The 18,524-nt window shown below is 40.0% G+C and overlaps 1 protein-coding gene across 1 annotated transcript in view; it reads right to left on the reverse strand.

Annotated features, from left to right (window-relative positions):
- cubn (cubilin) overlaps positions 1-18,524 on the reverse strand; it is an 80,760-nt gene that overhangs the window by 60,017 nt on the left and 2,219 nt on the right. The window contains exons 4-13 of the mRNA XM_023950080.1: positions 15,473-15,568; positions 15,010-15,048; positions 14,825-14,926; positions 11,977-12,080; positions 11,071-11,197; positions 10,271-10,439; positions 9,825-9,956; positions 8,227-8,322; positions 7,309-7,433; positions 5,499-5,691 (exon numbers count right to left, since the gene is read on the reverse strand). Of these exons, the coding sequence (XP_023805848.1) occupies positions 5,499-5,691; positions 7,309-7,433; positions 8,227-8,322; positions 9,825-9,956; positions 10,271-10,439; positions 11,071-11,197; positions 11,977-12,080; positions 14,825-14,926; positions 15,010-15,048; positions 15,473-15,568 (1,183 nt within the window). The remainder of the gene's footprint in view (positions 1-5,498; positions 5,692-7,308; positions 7,434-8,226; positions 8,323-9,824; positions 9,957-10,270; positions 10,440-11,070; positions 11,198-11,976; positions 12,081-14,824; positions 14,927-15,009; positions 15,049-15,472; positions 15,569-18,524) is intronic.

Here is an 18,524-nt window from a genome sequence, read left to right on the forward strand (position 1 = left end):
GTACTGACTCATAACTATTAAGGTTACACAACTTAAATGTCATTTTGTAGTTGATTCAACTATAAAGTATTAAGCTCTATCAAGATTTTTTCAAATTTAACTTAACAGTGCTAAATATTTTAAAGCTTATTTGTATCTAGCACTCAAAAATTTTAAGATCCCTGAAGTAGCGTCATGACGTCATCACGTACTGGTGGGAGGGTCTTTCGTTTTCTCTACGTTAGCTCAGGTGGCCATGTTGGATTTGCCGAATGCGAGTATGCGACGTTTGAAATTGAAAGTCGAGCATTTTATTTTTCTGCAAAGCGTTGCGATTTCGTCCCGCTTCAAGACGCCCCAACCTCGGGTTTTTTTTCCATCCGCCTCATCGCTGATGGTGCCGTCTTGTCTTCAGCCCTGATTTAATTTGGTAAGTATCGTTCATGGTTTATGAATGAATGCTTTAAGAATGCTCTTATACTACCGTAAATGTGGTTTACTGTTGTTTAAACATATGTGTGTTATGATTGTTTTAGAGATTAATGTGGAAATGTATACATGATTAGTTTGTCATAGCAGACGTATGGCGAGCCAAACCCAAAATGCATTTCTGCCCGTAAGTTACGACAGTGATGAGGTTTTTTTTTTTTTTCAGAGGTAGAAATGATCTGTTATGCTGCAATCACACTAAACATGATCCGCGTGTGAAATTCGCGTTGGAGGCCTCTGTCTGTGGCTAAAGTTTGCTGCTGGACATTTGTCCAAAAATGTCACTCAAAGCCTCTAACGGTTGTGTGGGAGGAGCTACCGCCAACAGTTTTCAGCCTGGTTGCTACATGGAAGCATTGGGTTTTGAATGCAGCTTTAAGCTTTTATAAATCACTGATCTCCGTTATAAAAATGGTTTTTGTAAAAATAAATGAATCAACGTGCTCGTGTTGTGTTCAGGTACCGAACTACAGAGTGTTCAGTGTTTCACCTCAGGTAGACGCCAAGGCCAGCCAGGTAACTTGTCTCAGTTATTTGTCTAGAGCTATTTTAAAAAAACAAAAAATGCAATAGGTTGTGTAGTGCAATAAATGTTTTTTGATCAGAATATAATTGAAACATTTTTTAACATTGAAAAATCTCTTTTGGACTTTTTCAGATACTGAACTTCAGAAAGTTCACCAGAAAGTCACCATTTCACCAGAAAAGAGGTGTCAGTGGGTGAGTTTTATACTTATTTAATGCATTCATCCTGAACTATTACCATTATTAGATTTATACGGCAGCATGGAAACATTTATGCACATTTTAACTAGCCAAAGGTCTAAATAGAGCTGAAATTATTTACAATTTAACTAAACATATTTAGATTGCAGGCTGAAGGTGGCACAATGGAATGGAGGTGCAAGTTGTGTTCTGTTACTTTGGCACTATGCAGTACTACATATAATACTGCAGTACTACATAGCAAATATTCCAAAGTGTTTCCACTGCCATGTATGTGGAGACACTTTGGAATATTGTCATGTCTTTATGACAGTATATTACAATAATAAAATGATGTTGCATTAGCACCATTCCATCATTTGAAACCATGAAAACTCATCTGTCAAGATCTAAAATGGATTTATGTAGAGTAGATGCAGTCAGGAAATTGTGCAGTTTTTACATGTTTGTGTAACTTAAAGCTGCCCTTTTCTGAGACCAAGTCCACCAAAACAGACAGGAACTGGCCAGCTTGGTTAGGATTTATGACCTCCAGGTGAATTTCTAATGAGCATAATTCAAAAACGGATAACAAATCATTTGTAAACAGCTGTAAGAAGCCACGGTGTAACTTGCCTTCAAATGACTTTGGGTCTTTGACCTGAAGTGGATCATGACATAAACACTGTATTGTCCTCTTACTAGAAATAGACATCTAAAAAAGGTATCATTTTATTATTTCTTAAAGTTCCTTAAGTACATATTGGAAGTTTTTGCTCTGCATTTGCTTCAAAGGTAATGGATATTTCTTTTTATTCTTTTAGGACCAGCGTGACGTGAACATGAGACGGGCACTTGTCCTCCTTGAACTTCCTGTTTATCTGCATGAAGATGCCTCCAACTTCTTCAAGACCTGTACAGTAAGTGCACACGACTCCCTGTCAATGGTTTTCACTAATCCTTTAATATTGATTGAGATTTTATTGAGTGACATAATAAATAGGGCAATTGTTTGTAGTTTGTAAACTGAGTGATATTTTTAAATGGTTTTAAAACTGAGACGGAAGATGAAAGGCGAACATCAGGGACTCCTGATTGGAAGGAGTGGAGTTTCGTTTACCTTTTCTGCTCCTGATCCATCATTATTTGAATAAAGAAAAATGAAGCTTTAGTCTTAAATTATTTTATAAATGTCCTCCTTCAGAAAAATGCTAAAGAACTTTTTAAAAACACAATTTTAATTGGAGTTGGTCCTTAAAACATCATAGCCAGTTGATTAAAAGCTAACAGAATGTTAGCATGAAAAGATTCCCATTGACAGATGGCAGGAATGTCAGTTTTGGACATTAGTGTGATGAATATCTTTGAGGGTCTGAACTCATCTGTGTTTTTTGTTTTGTATTTTCCAGAATACCAGACCTCACAGACACTGCTGTGTTTCTCTTCTCAGTTGTCGTGGTGATGCTCCTGATGCTGCCGTCAGTGGTCCCACACATCTGGCTGACTAATCTCTTCTAACTCTTCGGGGACATCTATGCTCTGGACCTACAGCACCCCAAAAAACTTGAACTTGCCTTCATATTTATTCAGAATGCTGTCTTGAGCCTTGAGGACAGCAAACCACTGAAAGGACATTTATTGACGCTGAAGAATGTTTCGTTGAGTGAGTCTTCCAGAATGGACTATTTGTTGGTTTAAGTGTTATGTACATAATGTGTTTTGTTGTGATCATTTGCTTTTTCTGCCGTAAAATACAAAACCAACTCTTTTTGTCAATATGTTGTGTGGCACTCTTATAATGCAGTTTTATTGCACTTATTGTTTCTTCATCCTCTTGATATTTGTGCTTTTTTTTTAAAGAGCAATTAAAAAAAAGTGTATTAAGCAATCACTATTGTGTGGCCTTCACGTTTGTTGGTTTTTATCAATGTTAGCCTTTAAAATGTAGTGGGGCAGTATCAATATCTCTGTTTAGAATACATTTTAAGCTGAAGAATTTTAAATATTTTCAATGCTACACATTTAATGAGTTAAAGAATTTATAAAGCATTTGAGTGAATTTTACATATTTTATGAGTTGAGTAATATAAAAATATAGTTAGTTAAAGCGTTTTTTAGTTGGAAAATATTAAAAACTTTAAGTAAATAATCTCTCTTTTATAAGTTGAGGAATCTTAATATTTTTTATATGAAATAATACAAATGTAAGCCAACTGACAATATGAATTTTAATAAATGTTAACTTAAAAGTTTTAATAATATAACTTAACTGTTGCGTAATCTGTTACAAAATAATTTTTAAGTTCAGTCAACTCGCTAGGGATTACAGTGCAGCATGAACCAGCAAGAAATCCCAAATTAACAGACTTGTGTTGTGGAAAGGTATGTTTTTCAGCTAGCAGGAATAATCAAAGTATCTGTTCTCTGTTTCAAAATGAGATTGCCACAAAACCGTATGTTATCTCATACTGGAACAGCTCTGGATGTAGAATTCAGTGGGAAAAGGTTTGGACCCTGCCACAAAAGTATTTCATCACCAATAAAATTAGAGAAATTTCTTTCAAAATTCTTCACAAATTTTATCCAGTGAAACGTTTCTTTACTAAGTTTAAAAAAGATCTGGACATAAACTGTTCATTCTGTCATTCCTCACCAGAAACTGTGCCTCATCTTTTTTGGTTTTGCTCTTTCACTCAACTATTTTGGAAAGATGTGATACATTTTATAAGAACTCATCTATGTGAAGATTATAGATTATTTTACGAGCATATTATTTTTGGATATTTTACACAAGAAAGACTTAATGCAGAAAAAATATATGTAGTTAATTTACTTATAATTATGGCTAAATACTTTATACACAAGTGTAAATATGCCAACAAAAAAACCGTGTTTTATGTTTTTCAGAAAGAAATGGTTTTGTATGTGAACAGTATTAAATCTTCCACTAACAAAAAAGCTGTCAGAACAGTTGAAACATGGTCTCTCCTGAAACTTTAACAGATTCCTTTGCCTTATTATTTTTGTTTTCTTTTTGCATAACCTGTTTTACATGGTTATCATTATGTTTTTTTGTTCATTCTCATGGCGAACGTGAAGATTGTATTTTGCACACAGTGGAGTTTTGTGTTTGGTATTTTGTATGTGCAAGATATTGTTAATACAGTTTATTTTTTTAAAAAAACGAACCGGCAAGAAGTAGCCACGGGGGTCCTGCAGCCATCGGAACCTTAACAAATATTTCATCTCCACCTCACCGTTGCCTTTTTTAAGAAATGACAGCTGGTTTTCCCACATTTATATGTAGTTATGGATCGAAAACAAGAGGAATTTGTTTTAATGTAAATGCGTGTTCCAGCGTCTACAGGAAGTGTCGCCCATAATTCACGCAAAGGCTCATGGGGGCTAGGAATAAGGTGGATACGGATTTTCTGTTTCGGTGGCACTTCTATTACCATTATTGGTATTTGAGACATTCCTTTGTGTCTCTAGAGATGCAGACAGATTTGTGACCACTTGAGGTGAAGATAAAATATTTCTTAAGGTTCCGATGGCCTTCTTATTGGTTCGTGTTAGCGTCTGTTCAAAATGGGAGGTGGCGGCCTCTCGTCCAATCAGAGCACGAGAAATCATCTGCCTTCCGTTTCATTCAAAGTGCCTTCCTTTTCATTCAAAGTGCCTTCCTTTTCATGCAAAGTAACTTCCGTTTCATGCATACTCCTCTCTCACACACACATATAAACTCTTCCTCACACGTTCATATATACTTGTCTTTCACATACATACATTCTTTTTTAAGAGTGACAATGAGAGTGAGAATGTATGTATGTGTAAAGTAATATATATGCATGCGAGAGAGAGAATATATGGATGTGCAAGTGAGAATATATGAATGCGTAAGAGAATATATATGCATGCGAGAGAGAGAATATATGGATGTGCAAGAGAGTATATATGACTGAGAGCAAGAATGTATGAATGTGAGAGAGAGAATATATGGATGCGTAAGAGAGTATATATGACTGAGAGCAAGAATGTATGAATGTGAGAGAGAGAATATATGGATGCGTAAGAGAATATATGTATGCGAAAGAGAGTATATATGACTGTGAGAGCAAGAATGTATGAATGTGAATGGTTCAGAATAAATAATGTCTTATACGGCCCCTCATAGGATGTCATAAGAATTGAACAGATCAAGTCAGCCTAGCAGAAGTGATTTGTTGTCTTTTTTCAACTCATTCAAACTTTTTAAATCTAAATCCTGCTTAAAAGCCTAGTGACATTGTAATTGTAAATTAATTCGCACTGACACACACACATACCTTGCTGTGGGGTCTGGCAGAGAGGGCCGCTCCACTGAGAAGTGCAGGTGCATGTGAATGCATTGATGCCATCCATGCATGTTCCTCCATTTTGACAGGGGTTGCTTGAGCATTCGTCAACGTTCTGGTCACAGATGGGTCCGTCCCAGCCAGGGGAGCAGTTGCAGATGTAACCAGAGGAGGAGGTGGTGCTCTGCAGAAAAACAGGCGCACATCAGTCACTTCAGAGACTATTGCACTTTGTAAAGAAGTACTCAAGTATTAAGAGGTGCAGACCTCCCTTTTGCCAGCACACAGTGACATTGACATGTGACAACATCAGCATTTGGCCTAATCTATTGACTGTTCACAATTCGTTTTTTTTATTCAACAATTTGAAATGTGTAATGAATCAACACCAGGTCTTCTTTTCAGGACTTTCAAAAGCTCTTCCTTAATGTTTGTCTTCTGATCTGATATGGGCGGCTGTGGAGTAGTGGTAGGACGGTCGACCTCTGATTGGAACATTGCAGGTTTGATTCCCGCCTTGCCCGCCCATGTGTGGACGTGTCCTTGAGGAAGACACAGAACGCCAGCTGGCCTCTGGTGGAAGGTTGGTGCCAGTGTTCAGTAGCGGAGCCACTGCTGCCGTGAATGTGTGTGCGACTGGGTTTGTGAGTGTGTGTGTGTGAATGTGTGTGTGAATGGGTTTGTGACTGGGTTTGTGAGTGTGTGTGTGTGTGAATGTGTGTGTGAATGGGTTTGTGACTGTAAAGCGCTTTGAGCCTTCGAGGAACGTAGAAAGCACTATACAAGTACACACCATTGACCATTTACCTGTGTAACAGCTTGAGACCAACACTAAGTTTTGTGTCAAGGCTTTGTGTGCACAAAAGTGTGAAATGTGACTGTTAGACGTCTATGCAGTGTTTTTAAAGACAAGGTAACTGCTTTTTAGTGGTGTTCATGACACAGTTTTCCTTTGTGTAATACTGAGTTAACATTGAAGGTTTAAGCTGAATTCTTCACAACCCAATTCATAAAAACTTTAAAAGAACGAATAAAAGAACTCTTCATAAAAGGCATGTGGGAAACTCCTTTATGTCATTGTTTGGGTTTCTTTATATTGGTTTTTGCTTACGGTCTTGTTTGTCATGTTTGAGTTCTATTTCCCGTTTTATTTTGAAAGGTTTCCTGTTTTGCCATGCTATTGAGTTTTATTTCCTTGATCCCAATCTCTCCTGATCATGTTGACCTGTGTCTTGTCAGTCTTGTCTGTATTTAAGTCTTGTCTCTGCCTTCCTCCTATGCTGGTCCATTAACGTCTCTTCCCTGGCTGTCATGTCCATGTCTGTCTTCTGCCATGTTTTCAAGTTTTGCCCACAGTGAGTTTTGTTTTGTTACCCTGCTCTGCAGCGCCTTTTGTTAAATAAACCCCTTGTCCTGGAAGCGTGTGCCTCCCGTCTCTGCATTTTGGGTCCTTCACGCTCACCAGCCCTCCCAACCTGACACTTTAATCTATTTTCTCAACCCTTTAATCCCTTTTAGGATCACAGGGCTGAAGTCCGTCCCAGCCTCTGTCAGGGAAGGTTTGTGGGCCATGTGGAAAACGGATTTACCAATTGTAAATCATAGTTGTTGTTTTTTTACATTATATTAAAGATGTTTTGATCCTTTTCATTTGATTTTATACCACACTGACAAACTATGACACTCCATCAATGTACCCATCTTTTGTACGTACATTTGCTCAAATCTGGCAGACATGAGTGAACACACAGCACATTTGTACTACATAAAATACACTTGAACTCGTTTCCCTCACTCTTACCACACACTGTCCATTGACACAGGGGTTGTTGGTCTGACAGATGTTACTGATTTGCGTGCAGCCAGTTGGACCATAGCCATTGCCTATGTACCCCGATGGACAGGTGCAGACAGGTAAGTTTGAACCTGTAAGAGTTTTTGAGAGAGGAGAAGAAGACCTTCATTTCATGTTGTAGATGTCATTCAATTGTGCTCACGTCAAAAAGTTTCAACTTGATAAAAGTCACTTAGAGAACTCTGAATGCAACTGTTGCCAAGAAAAATACAAAGTCTTGTGTTTGTTGGACCACAAGACACATTGTACTACAAGACTCATTAGGCGAAACAAAACAGTTACTGTGAAATATCTTCACTACCCAGAATGCCTAAATAGATTAGGAGGCTTGCAATTGGTCAGAGACACTGAAGGATAGTTTTTGACTGATATTTTATTGCCTCCATGCATAGAGGAACATGATTGAGAAAATCTTGTCTCATGAATGTGACCTGCAAACAGTGGGAATGAGGCTTTCTCCTACACCCAAATGCACATTTGTTAACGCTGTACCATTTAATGGAACAGGCAAACTTTCTCTGAGATTCCAAACGCAGCATACGTTTGTTATTCTTTATTCATGTTCTCGTCTATATCAGCACCAAGCAGCCTTTGCAGAAACTGCAACAAGTCAAACTTTACATTCATAAAAACTCTCAACATGGTATAGGTGTAACACAAAATAATCCAAAGCAATACTCTCACTTTTTCACTTCATAATGTTGAAGCACAGTATGTCAGACTTTGCCACACTTCTGACTACAGAAGGGAACATTAATACTGATATTAATACCAGACATTTCTGCCATCAATGTAACCACAACCTTTGGGCAGAACAAACTCATCACTTCTTCATAGACATCTTTAATATCATGCTAGTTGTACCTGGGCTAGAGGAGCAGCTGGCTAACGGGTAACAGCCTCCATTGTTTGAAGAACATATATCTGCTTGTGTGCAGATTCTTCCATCCCCTTCATAACCTGGACAAACACAAGAGAACTGCTCATTAAATCACCCATGGGATATACTTTGGTTCTTGCCTTTCCCATTAGAGAGGACTTGGAATTGACAGTTTAATGCTACAATCAAATGTACTACACTGAACAGATCATCTCTGATGTCACCCACTGGATTCTGTAAGTAAAAGATTGACCTAAAGTAGAGAATCTTGACTGAAATTAGCTCCACCCAAATCAAAAACGAATGACAAAGTGGAAGGGTAAAGTAACGTTTGATGCTCTGATGGGTTCATCCACTAACCTCACCCCTTGTCCTTTGAGCAACTATGTTTAGTATTTCCTGGTTTGCATTGAATTTGGGAACTGAAGCTGTGGGCTTAATCCAAATCCTTGTTGCTTCTCTCTCCCTCCATTCATTCTGAACTTTGACGCCACAACATTAGCAGCATTTTGGACTTTTGTCATGCTCATCTGTTCTGTTTTTAGAGGCTCGCAGTTGTTAAGATGTACGATGAGGCAAGTAAGCATTAGAACACCTAGTGATGTAGTTTTCCCACTTAGAAATCGTGGAGGGGTCAGACACTTTCATCTTAGATTGTTTTAGATGATGTCTCTCTCAGTGGACATGCTGCACCTCAGATAAAAATGTCAGACCCCTCCATGATATTTAAGCAGGAGAACTTGCTAAATCACAGGGAGATCAGATACTTATTTGCCTCAATGCACTGTATAATGTACGCTAACACTTAAATCCCACTGAGCAGAGCTTTGCTTTTTACTTGTGTTTCTTTTTGTGTGGGCTTTGCGTTCTTCTACATTAATAACTAGCCTGCGATTCTCTATGGTTTCTTTAGAGCAATGCTTGCACAGACTACATACAGCTTTGACACAATTTCCTCACCCCACCCACCACACTCTGAATGTTTCATTCTGTATCAGAATACTACTTTTCTCGTGCAGAACTCCAGGCATCATCCTAGACTGGTGCTGCCATGAGAAAAGTCTGTTAAGAAATGCAATTTGTGAAACGTAATTAAGAGACGTAGCAAAAGTTTTAACAGTAAACTGTGGAAATGTGGGTAATGTCCAGTTAACGCCAAACTGAAAGCAGTTTGGAGTTTGAATTTTGCAGAAAAATCTGAGCAAATGAGGCACATTTATGTGAGCAAAACAGTGATAAGGGGCCAAATTGTTTAGTATATGACATTAGAGATGAGATTACATGGCATAACTCATCATAAAGTTTTAAAGCAGCTCATAAACACACATTATTTTGCTGCCATGAGGAATAAGGAGCCCTAGTGTTTGATAAACATCACATAATACCATTCTGTGTGCTTCAGAACAATCCCATTCTAAGTATTCATTTGATTTATTTCAGGATAATGAACAGCGTGTCCCACTTGGCAGCAGGAACCCCAGCACCTGTTCTGAAGAGAAACCCCTGAAACGTCTGATCATCATTTACAAAGGAGTGAGCAGCTTGTTTTCTTACTGCCTGTGCAGACATTTTGAGCGTGTACCTGGGGGGCAGGAGCCACAGTGGAAAGAGCCCATAGTATTCAGGCATTGCACCATGGGATTGGTGGAGCAGCCGCCATTGTTTGTCAAACATTCATCCACATCCTGGCAGCTGTAGCCGTTTCCCTGCCAACCTGAGAAACAATCAGAGAAAACCCATCCATTAACTGTAACATCATCGAACAACCACAGAGTTCTGATGGTTCATTTCTATAGAAAAACAAACATCAGTAGCTTTGAAAGTCACATAAAAAAGTGTTATTAATATAATGTATACTAAAGTGGGATTTGAGCCTGGGTCTAGTCATTGTGAGGTGAGAGCGCCAACCACTGCGCCACCATGCAGCCCACTGCAGAAATGATCCAGCTAAGAGTGTTGGTACAGTAAACTTCTTTGCTGTCTGAACAAAGCAGACCAACAAGGACAAGTGTCAGGTGTGAGTGTTACCTGCAGGGCAGGCTCCGCAGTAGAAAGAACCCTGAGTGTTGTGGCAGGGAACAGGGGGGTTTGTGGAGCAGGGCTTGCTGGGTAAATTACACTCATCAACATCTGCCACACATGCAGGGTTCCCAGCTGGGGCCTCCCACCCATCCTCACAGATGCACTGGTAGTTAGGCTGTTGAAAGACAAATGCAGAGACTAAACTAGAGCACAGCATGGCTTAAAATGGTCACCAACACTCAACAAAAGTACATATTTTGGTATTTCTGATGCTGATTGCATCAATCCGTGTTTTTCTCTGATACCGGCAGCAACATGGCACAGAGTTTCGGTTCGGTACCCATCTAAAGTAAAAACTAAGTACTTCATGTCTCAAAACACCAAAACAAGCTGCTTCTGGCTGAGATCTTGTTGTTTTGTGGTGTGGAGCTGCTCAAAGAGGCTCCGTGTTCTCTGCTGCCAACTAGTGGTCGGAGGTTAAAGTGGAAAACAAGAGTCAGACGCCGAAGAAATAATTCAATAAATATCATCCTGACAGCATTCTGAATCCATACAAATACTGCCAAATGAAATATCGTCATGTATCGCCAAATCGATTTTTTCTACACTCCCGAGTTTCAGGGTCACTTGACGGGTGTTCAAGCAGCACCTGACATAAAATGGTCATTGTGGTATTTAGAAGTGAAAACCAACATTTATTAGATCAAACTGCTACTCAAACCTTTGAATCTGCTTCTTATTCCAAACAACATTCAGTAAGAAGTCAGGACTTTGCTGAACGTTGATGCTGGTGCGTGTTGAAATACCTGTCCAGATGTGACCCGGTCTGCATCAATGCAGAAGCCATGAACACACAGGTTTTGAGCTGCAGTCCTGCAGTCATCGTAACGCTCAGTGCAGAGAGTCCCAGACCATTCAGGAGAACAGTTGCAGCTGCAGAAAAACACAATCTTTTACAGCCTGTATCTGTGGAAGCACTGATCATATCAATACATTTCTGTGTGTGTGTAAAGGAAAAATCCTTCTATAATATATACCTTCTTAATTTTTTTCATATTGGTTTCAAACATTGTTTGGAGCATCATCCACACTTCAAAACACTGAAATGACTGTTACAGCTCACATTTGTATTCACACTGGATCAGCAGCTCACTCACAAATAAATACATAAAAGCGGGTTAAGTCACATGCACATGGTGTGCTGCGTCGCTTAGTGACTCTCTACTGCAAACTGAGACCATTTGTGGGCAGAAATGTATCAGCTGACACCAATTACTACCTGATTCCAAAAATGACGCTGGAGCATCCGGTCATCACATTGTGAGTAAAAGTGCAGAAAGAATAATGAACACCAAGAAGCTCAGGTTAATGTTACTGAGAAAATGGAACAAATTGTTGCCCGATCATGAAAAAACCATTTTAACTTTACAATTCTGACATTTGTAGTGTCTCAAACATCGATGTTTTCAATTATGCTAAAATGGGCCATTTTGAATATTTATTTCAGGATAATGAAAAAAGATTTGAGGAGATGTCTTTGATCTCTTTTCTGTCCCATTTCCTCGTCCCAGTAGACTGCTCACTGCCTTGTTTCTAAATGCTGCTGTGCACGTAAAACAACCAATAACTCTTACTGACCACCATGACATGAACAACAGGGTAAAGACATGCTCAACGATGTTAAGCAAGAAGAGTAGAAGTGTGACCTTCACCTGAATGATCCAGGAGTGTTGACGCAGGTCGCCCCATTCTGACAGCCCAGCGGGGTTCCTGTGGTCACCTGACACTCATTTACATCTGTGGCACAGTTGGGACCCTGACACACACGTGCAAAAACAAATGCATCAAATCTAAATATAAACTTCATTATTTGAATCAAGACACAAATCTGGAGCTCTGTAGACACATTTCTTTTTTGTCCAAAGAGACATTCCAGTAACTCTGAATTTCATCTTTCCCGTCCAATCCTAAATTTGGTTCCTTGTGACAGATGTCTGTTGTTTTCTTTATAAGACAGATAAAAGATAGTTTCAGTTTCCCTTTACATGTTTGTTAGTACTGCTAGAACTGAGCCCCCCTCTGAGGCAGTGGTCCCAGAGGACATGTGCAGCCCACCGCCATAAGCCACAGAAGACACAGACAGACGGTCATGGTTTGGCAGATCCCGGTCGCTCTGTCGCCCTCCTCTGGTAGCTTCTGCCACTTCTGCCTCCAGCCTCTCAGCTGGTGTTTCTGCTTGGTCTCCGTAGGATACCTGATCCACCTATCTCCAGTCATCCTGGCCGTTTTTGAAGCTGTTTTTTTTTTACCAGCCTCAAACTGTTGATCTGCTTTGTTCCAGTGGCATTGGGACGTTCATGGCAGAAGATTTGGGCTGACTTTGATTCTATTTTCTGTCGATTGTCTATCTCCTCTCTCTTCCTACCTGCAGGTCTCAAACTCCAGGTCTGGAGGGCCAGTGTTCAACGTGGTTTCCTACTAACCTGCCACTGGAGCTTTTCTTGACAGAAAACACCTGATCCAGGGGATTAGCAGCAGACAAGGCGGGTAACTGAAAACCCAGCAGGATGCAGCCCTCAAGGCCCAGAGTCTGAACTGACTCTGTAACCCTTGTGCTTTCCTATGACCCCCCCCCCCCCCCCCCCCCCTTGCATTGACGTGTTCTCCCTACCATGACAAAGGTGGATAAAGGTGGAAAGATTTCATGTAATCCATGGACACCAGTGAAGATCACAAATCATTGAAGAAAAAAGGTTCAGAGCACTGTCTAGTGGGTCTAGATGACCCAACTCCCAATGTTAAAGTGCCTAGGATAGCACAAGGGTTAAATATCCTCATCATTTTGGACAGTGGCGAGCGCCTCCAACACCAGTCCAGATCAACTGGTTTTCCTGTCCATCAGGCAGCCTCCTCTTTTCATCATGTCAGAAACAACACTGTAAAGCGAAAATGTGGCGTAAACACACTAGAGGGGCTCCTCTCTGTCGATCACAGCCAGATTGAAGGGGGGGCGTGGTTGGTCTGATAGATTAGATGGACCTGTCTGAGTCGCTACCCCCACATTAAACTGCTGACATTGATGCATCGTGGTGGGCGTGAAACCCCTCTGAGGAAGACTGCAGGCTAGCAGACAAAACGCATCAAAGTGACTTTTTCTTCATAAAGAAAACGTCACGTTTATGTCACCTAGAAGAAAAAAGAATTGGATCTTTCAAGGTGTTTTGTGATTTTACATGTTTGTTTTCTGGTCTCTTCCTACTGAAAAGATGTATTTGTTCTGTCAGAAAGCAGATGTTTGAGGGTTTTATAAAGTTGTTTTCTGGTTTGTAGCTGCTGCAGAATGTAAGTTACGTCCTTTGACTTAAAACTTGGGTTGAAAAGTTTAGGTTTTTTTGTTTGTTTGGTTTGTTTTACCTTTATCACACAGTAAAGTTATGTAGTGCAAAATGAACAGATCCAGATCCCCTAATTTTGTTCTATTTCCTATCTATTTTTGATCAGTTTCCGCCTAAACAGTGCACTTTCCTTTAATGCAGTTCAGCTAATGACTAAAAATAGGGCAGATTTAAACATAAAGTAAACTAAAAACATCAGCTCAATCCCAACGAGGGATGTAAACAAATGCAAACAAAAGTACAACAGTGTCAAAGAACAGCCAGTAATGTTCTTTCAGAACTGCACTCCTAGCTTGTTCTGTTCTTTTGTGACTTCAAGAAGGAAATCGAATATTTTTCTAATGAAATCTCCAGCCTGATCCTGGTCTCATCAATGCTTCATGTGTCGTTCTGTGAACCCATTTCCTAGACAACTTAATGACATGTGTGGAACCTGTGCTTTGAGTTGAGTAGATGATTAGTCGGTGAGACTCATATCCTGATACATTTCTGCAGATTCTCCACATTATTCAAACTTTTGGAAATCATGCTTTTGTGGGTTTTATGAGCTGGAACCCCAATTTATGTAAAGACAAAAGAATTTTGAAAAGAATTGTGGAAATGAATACACTTTTCCATGACGTTCCAATTGTTTGGAAACGGTCTGTATATCCGATCTTCGATCAGGATCCAACATACAACTTCAGCCAAATCTAAAACCATGTGATCATGCTCGATTTCCAACTCCGTCACTGGATTGGGAGAACCCTTCTAAAAACAGTTGTTGCAGTGTTCTTGTGTTAGTCTCCGTCCTCTCAGAACTCGGCTTTAGAGAGTTTGCTCATCATGAAAACCCTTTGCTTTAATCTGTTGGATACTCACATAGAAAAAACTAAGACAATCTGGCTTTAGTGAAGTCTTCTGTATATAATTGGCACATAATGGCCTGGAATATTTTTAAATGAATTTAGAAATAATCCCATTAAGTAATTGTTCTTGGTTTGATGGGTTTGTTTACCTTTAGTGTTCTGCCTCGAGACGGCCTCTGCTGAGAGCTAATATTTCAGGAACAAAGTGAACTAAATCTAAATCAGAAGCAGTGTTGTTCTGGACGGTTTTTCTCCTCCAACAAGATGCTGATTGAAGCCTACAGTTAAGATCCTGATGCAGACGGAGCAGAACTTACAGCCCAGTTACTGGGACACACACAGTGATATGAGTTCAGCAGGTTCAGACAGGTTCCTCCGTTCCTGCAGGGGTTACTGTTGCATGAAGCGGTTTGAAGGGTCTGCAGACACAAACACAGGAGCAGGATGATGCCTACGGTCCAGCCCTCTACTGGAGAGAGGCAAACGTGTCAGATGTGTCAACCTGTTCCAGTGCTGTCACTTTGCTCTCCACACTGGACACCTGTGATAAAGAGGTAAAAACGACAGAAGCTGTTACCCTGAACAGGAGGCAAACTTTAAAGAAGTCTTTATGTCCCCATCTGTGAAAATGGCTCTCCTCAACAATGTAGCACTCTGGTTGTGGTGTGTCTTACAACAGAATAGGTGCACATGTTCACCATTAGATAACATGTCTGCAGTTGTGAACTGTTATCTGTCTGAAACGTCCGTCCTTATTCCTATTATTCTCTAACTGGAACATCCCTGCTTGTGTCAGCGGTACATGCATTCAGTGTCAGAGCCAGCAGGGCTCCAAACCTGCACAGACAGGGTTTGCATTGGTTTTCTGTGAGACCTCAGTTTCTGTTTGTGCGTGTCTCTTTAAGTTGCTGTAACAAATGTTTTAAACCAAGGTGACATAATCTCCATCTAACAGGAACTTATACCTGGGTATCGAGCTGATTTAGGTGGTTGCTGATTTCTGGCGGGATTGTTCCTCCATCAGCTTTGATTTTATCAATGTCGTCCTTGTTAGTTTTGATCTGAAATCAGAAAATTCAGTTACAAATCATCTTTTGTCTTTAAAATCATGACTAAACACAGAAATGCTAAATACTTTTTTTCTGCTGTTTCCTTCAAGGGTGGCAGCAGCACAAGATCTGCTTTGCTGTAACCTCATCCATCTCTCTGACATGAACTTCTATTAGTCCAACAATCTAATGGTCTTTCATTGTGATTGTGACCCTTGAAGGATGGCTGGATGGCTCAGTTGGTCATGTGAAACCAGAGTTAGAAGGTTTACGTAGAACTGCAAGCCTCTGAAGGATCCCACACCTTGATGATTGTGGGACTCAAGAGACACCAGCAGATAAGCATCACAACCATATTAGACAAAGTCACTTCTTTAGAAATAATTTCTGATCCGCCAGGGGAAAGATCAAAGGTTTTGTATTTAATGTGATGTATTTAGGCAGGGCTTGAGATAAACATTAACTGTTGTCATGGAGATGGCTGGGTGGTATCCTCAACAGGTTTTTTTTCTTTTGGCATTTTTCCCCCCATTTTCTTGTGTTTGATAAAAAGACGGACTCCAGTCCTGGGCTGGTCTAGTTTTAAACGTGACTGGACTTTTGGTGGGTGAGTCATCCGCTCCAGCTCTGGAGAAGCTGGACTTTGCCTCCTGATTGACTTGACAATTATTGCTAAATCACTGCCTATTCTAAAATCCAGATTTAACACAGACTGCTTAACATGTGGATTCGGGACATCAAGATGGACTGAGGAGGGCTTAAAGCTGGCTCCTGTAGCAAACACCATCACTTCAAGAGTATGGTTCTTAATGCCAGATGAGATGTAAACAAAGTGTGGCCCCACAAACCGATACCAGTAATGCCTCAGGTCAGCAATGTTAAAACCAGCTGATGAATCCAGTAGAATAATGACATTGTCTTTTACAACGGCCCCCCAGAGGACATCAAACAGAGCAGATTCTGTTCTCTGCAGGGTTTAGTCATGTTCAAGCATCTCTAATCTCAGAGGAGGATTTCAAGCATTCAGAAAAAACTCCTTTGAGAGACAGTGAATAACTAAAGAGGAGAAAACTGTTTCATGGGTTGACAGAGAGAAATGAAGCAGCTGTAACGAGTTTTATACGTACAGTTTAACAACAGCCAACCAGCTCAGCAGCTCCTGACCTTTGGCCCTGCAGGCTCTGGTCCTCACTCACCTGTCAATCATTCACCTGCTCAGATGAGCAGCAGCAGGCTTTGCTTGTGTAAAGCCTGATAAGACTTTATAATGAGGAAGATAAAAACACTTTTCTTTTAGGAGTGATTTAACCAAAGATAATGATGAGTTGACTGCAGTCTGAGGGTGTGAAGATGCAGACGTGATATTTGTGCCATTAAAATGAGAGCAAAATGAGCAAAATTGCTAAAATGAGAGCAAATCTTGTTTTTTAAACCGGACAAAATGTTCGGTTTAAAAAAGTATAACTTTTAAAGTTAGAAATAAAAAGTGAATCAGTCTGAAAACACCTAAGCGGACCCTGGTCCGGGACCAAGAACCGCTCCAGGACCCGTCTTTGGAGGTGGTCTCGGTTGGGTTTCAATGGGACTGAGCTGCGGTTCACTCTGAGATTCCTCATTCTGAATACAATCCATCCTCGGAGCAAAACGACGTAAACAGAGAAGGAATGAAGGAACAGATGAGCCGCGGACAAATATGAAGCAACGATTGTCACGTTATCAAACAGAAAAAAAGAGTCGAACTGTTCACTTCTTAGAACATTTATTTTAACACCAGAAAACGCTTCTCACATACTTTTCTGTGTCTCGTTACACAGAACGCTGCTGTGACGTCACCCTAAAAACTACATTGTAGTTCCTTAACAGAATTTTCTTAAAAACCACCAAATGAACAAGTAAAAAGTTTTGTTCCAGACGTTCAGAACTGGTACTAAATATAAAGTTTGAAAAAGTTAACTGTCCCGATAAGGATTGTAAAGCACAGCACGTCTTTTTCTTGTTCCTCTGCCCCGCCCTCATAGTTTCCAGCCAATGAGTGAAGAGATCTTTAGCTTTGGTCCGTAACAGAATGGTACGCTTGATGCCGGTCTGAATACTGACCAAACAAAAGGTTCAGGCCTCAATCCAGAACAAATTAAGCGGACTGGATCTGGAACAAAGGATTTTCCCAGTCTGAATACACCCTAAATCTCTGTCTTTGGTTACAAAATGTTCGAGTTTGCAGCCTTCATAAAGCTGGCTATCTGCTCATTTCACACAACTGTTTCAGACGTATTTCCTCAAACTTGCTTTCTCTAAATATTTACGCTTTCAACTCTAAAGTCTGGGCTACAAATGTGCCACCAAATCACAGACAAGAGGGTTCATTTTGATTGGTCTGGATTCAATCCAATAAAATGACTTGATGGTGCTTGAACTCAGTCACCAGCCTTTGCATCAGGACCAGGAGTCTGTAACTTTCAACCAGTCTGGCGTGTTTCTCACTGACCAGAACGCAGAAGCAGCAGAAAAGTCTGGTTCAAATCCCGGCTCCCGCTTTCTTCCACAGTCCAAAAACATGCTTCGCAGGCTGACAGGTTACTCTAAGCTTAGTGTCCCTCGGTGCATGTGGGAGTATAGTGTGTAACACAGGATCATCCGTCAAAGCTAACTTACTCCAATGAAATATTAACAATACAAGACAAAAATGCATTTCCATTGATATAAATAAAGTCTTCTTAAAGACTTTACTCCTTTTCTCAACTTACTGCGGCTGGTAAACTCAATATAAACAGGACTTCATTAGTTAATGATCCAATAGTAAAAGTACATAGATTATGGACAAATATATACATTTATTTTTCCTCTGTTGACAGTCACCAGACATTGTCGTGCAGCATAAGATAATTTGTGCTTTAAATGTTTTCTAAAAATAAACAGAGCTTACAGAAGATCAAGCGTTTCACCATAAACACATCTGGAGGATTCATAG

The sequence above is a fragment of the Oryzias latipes genome, chromosome 20 (assembly GCF_002234675.1).
Source record: "Oryzias latipes chromosome 20, ASM223467v1".
Lineage (NCBI taxonomy): Eukaryota > Metazoa > Chordata > Actinopteri > Beloniformes > Adrianichthyidae > Oryzias > Oryzias latipes.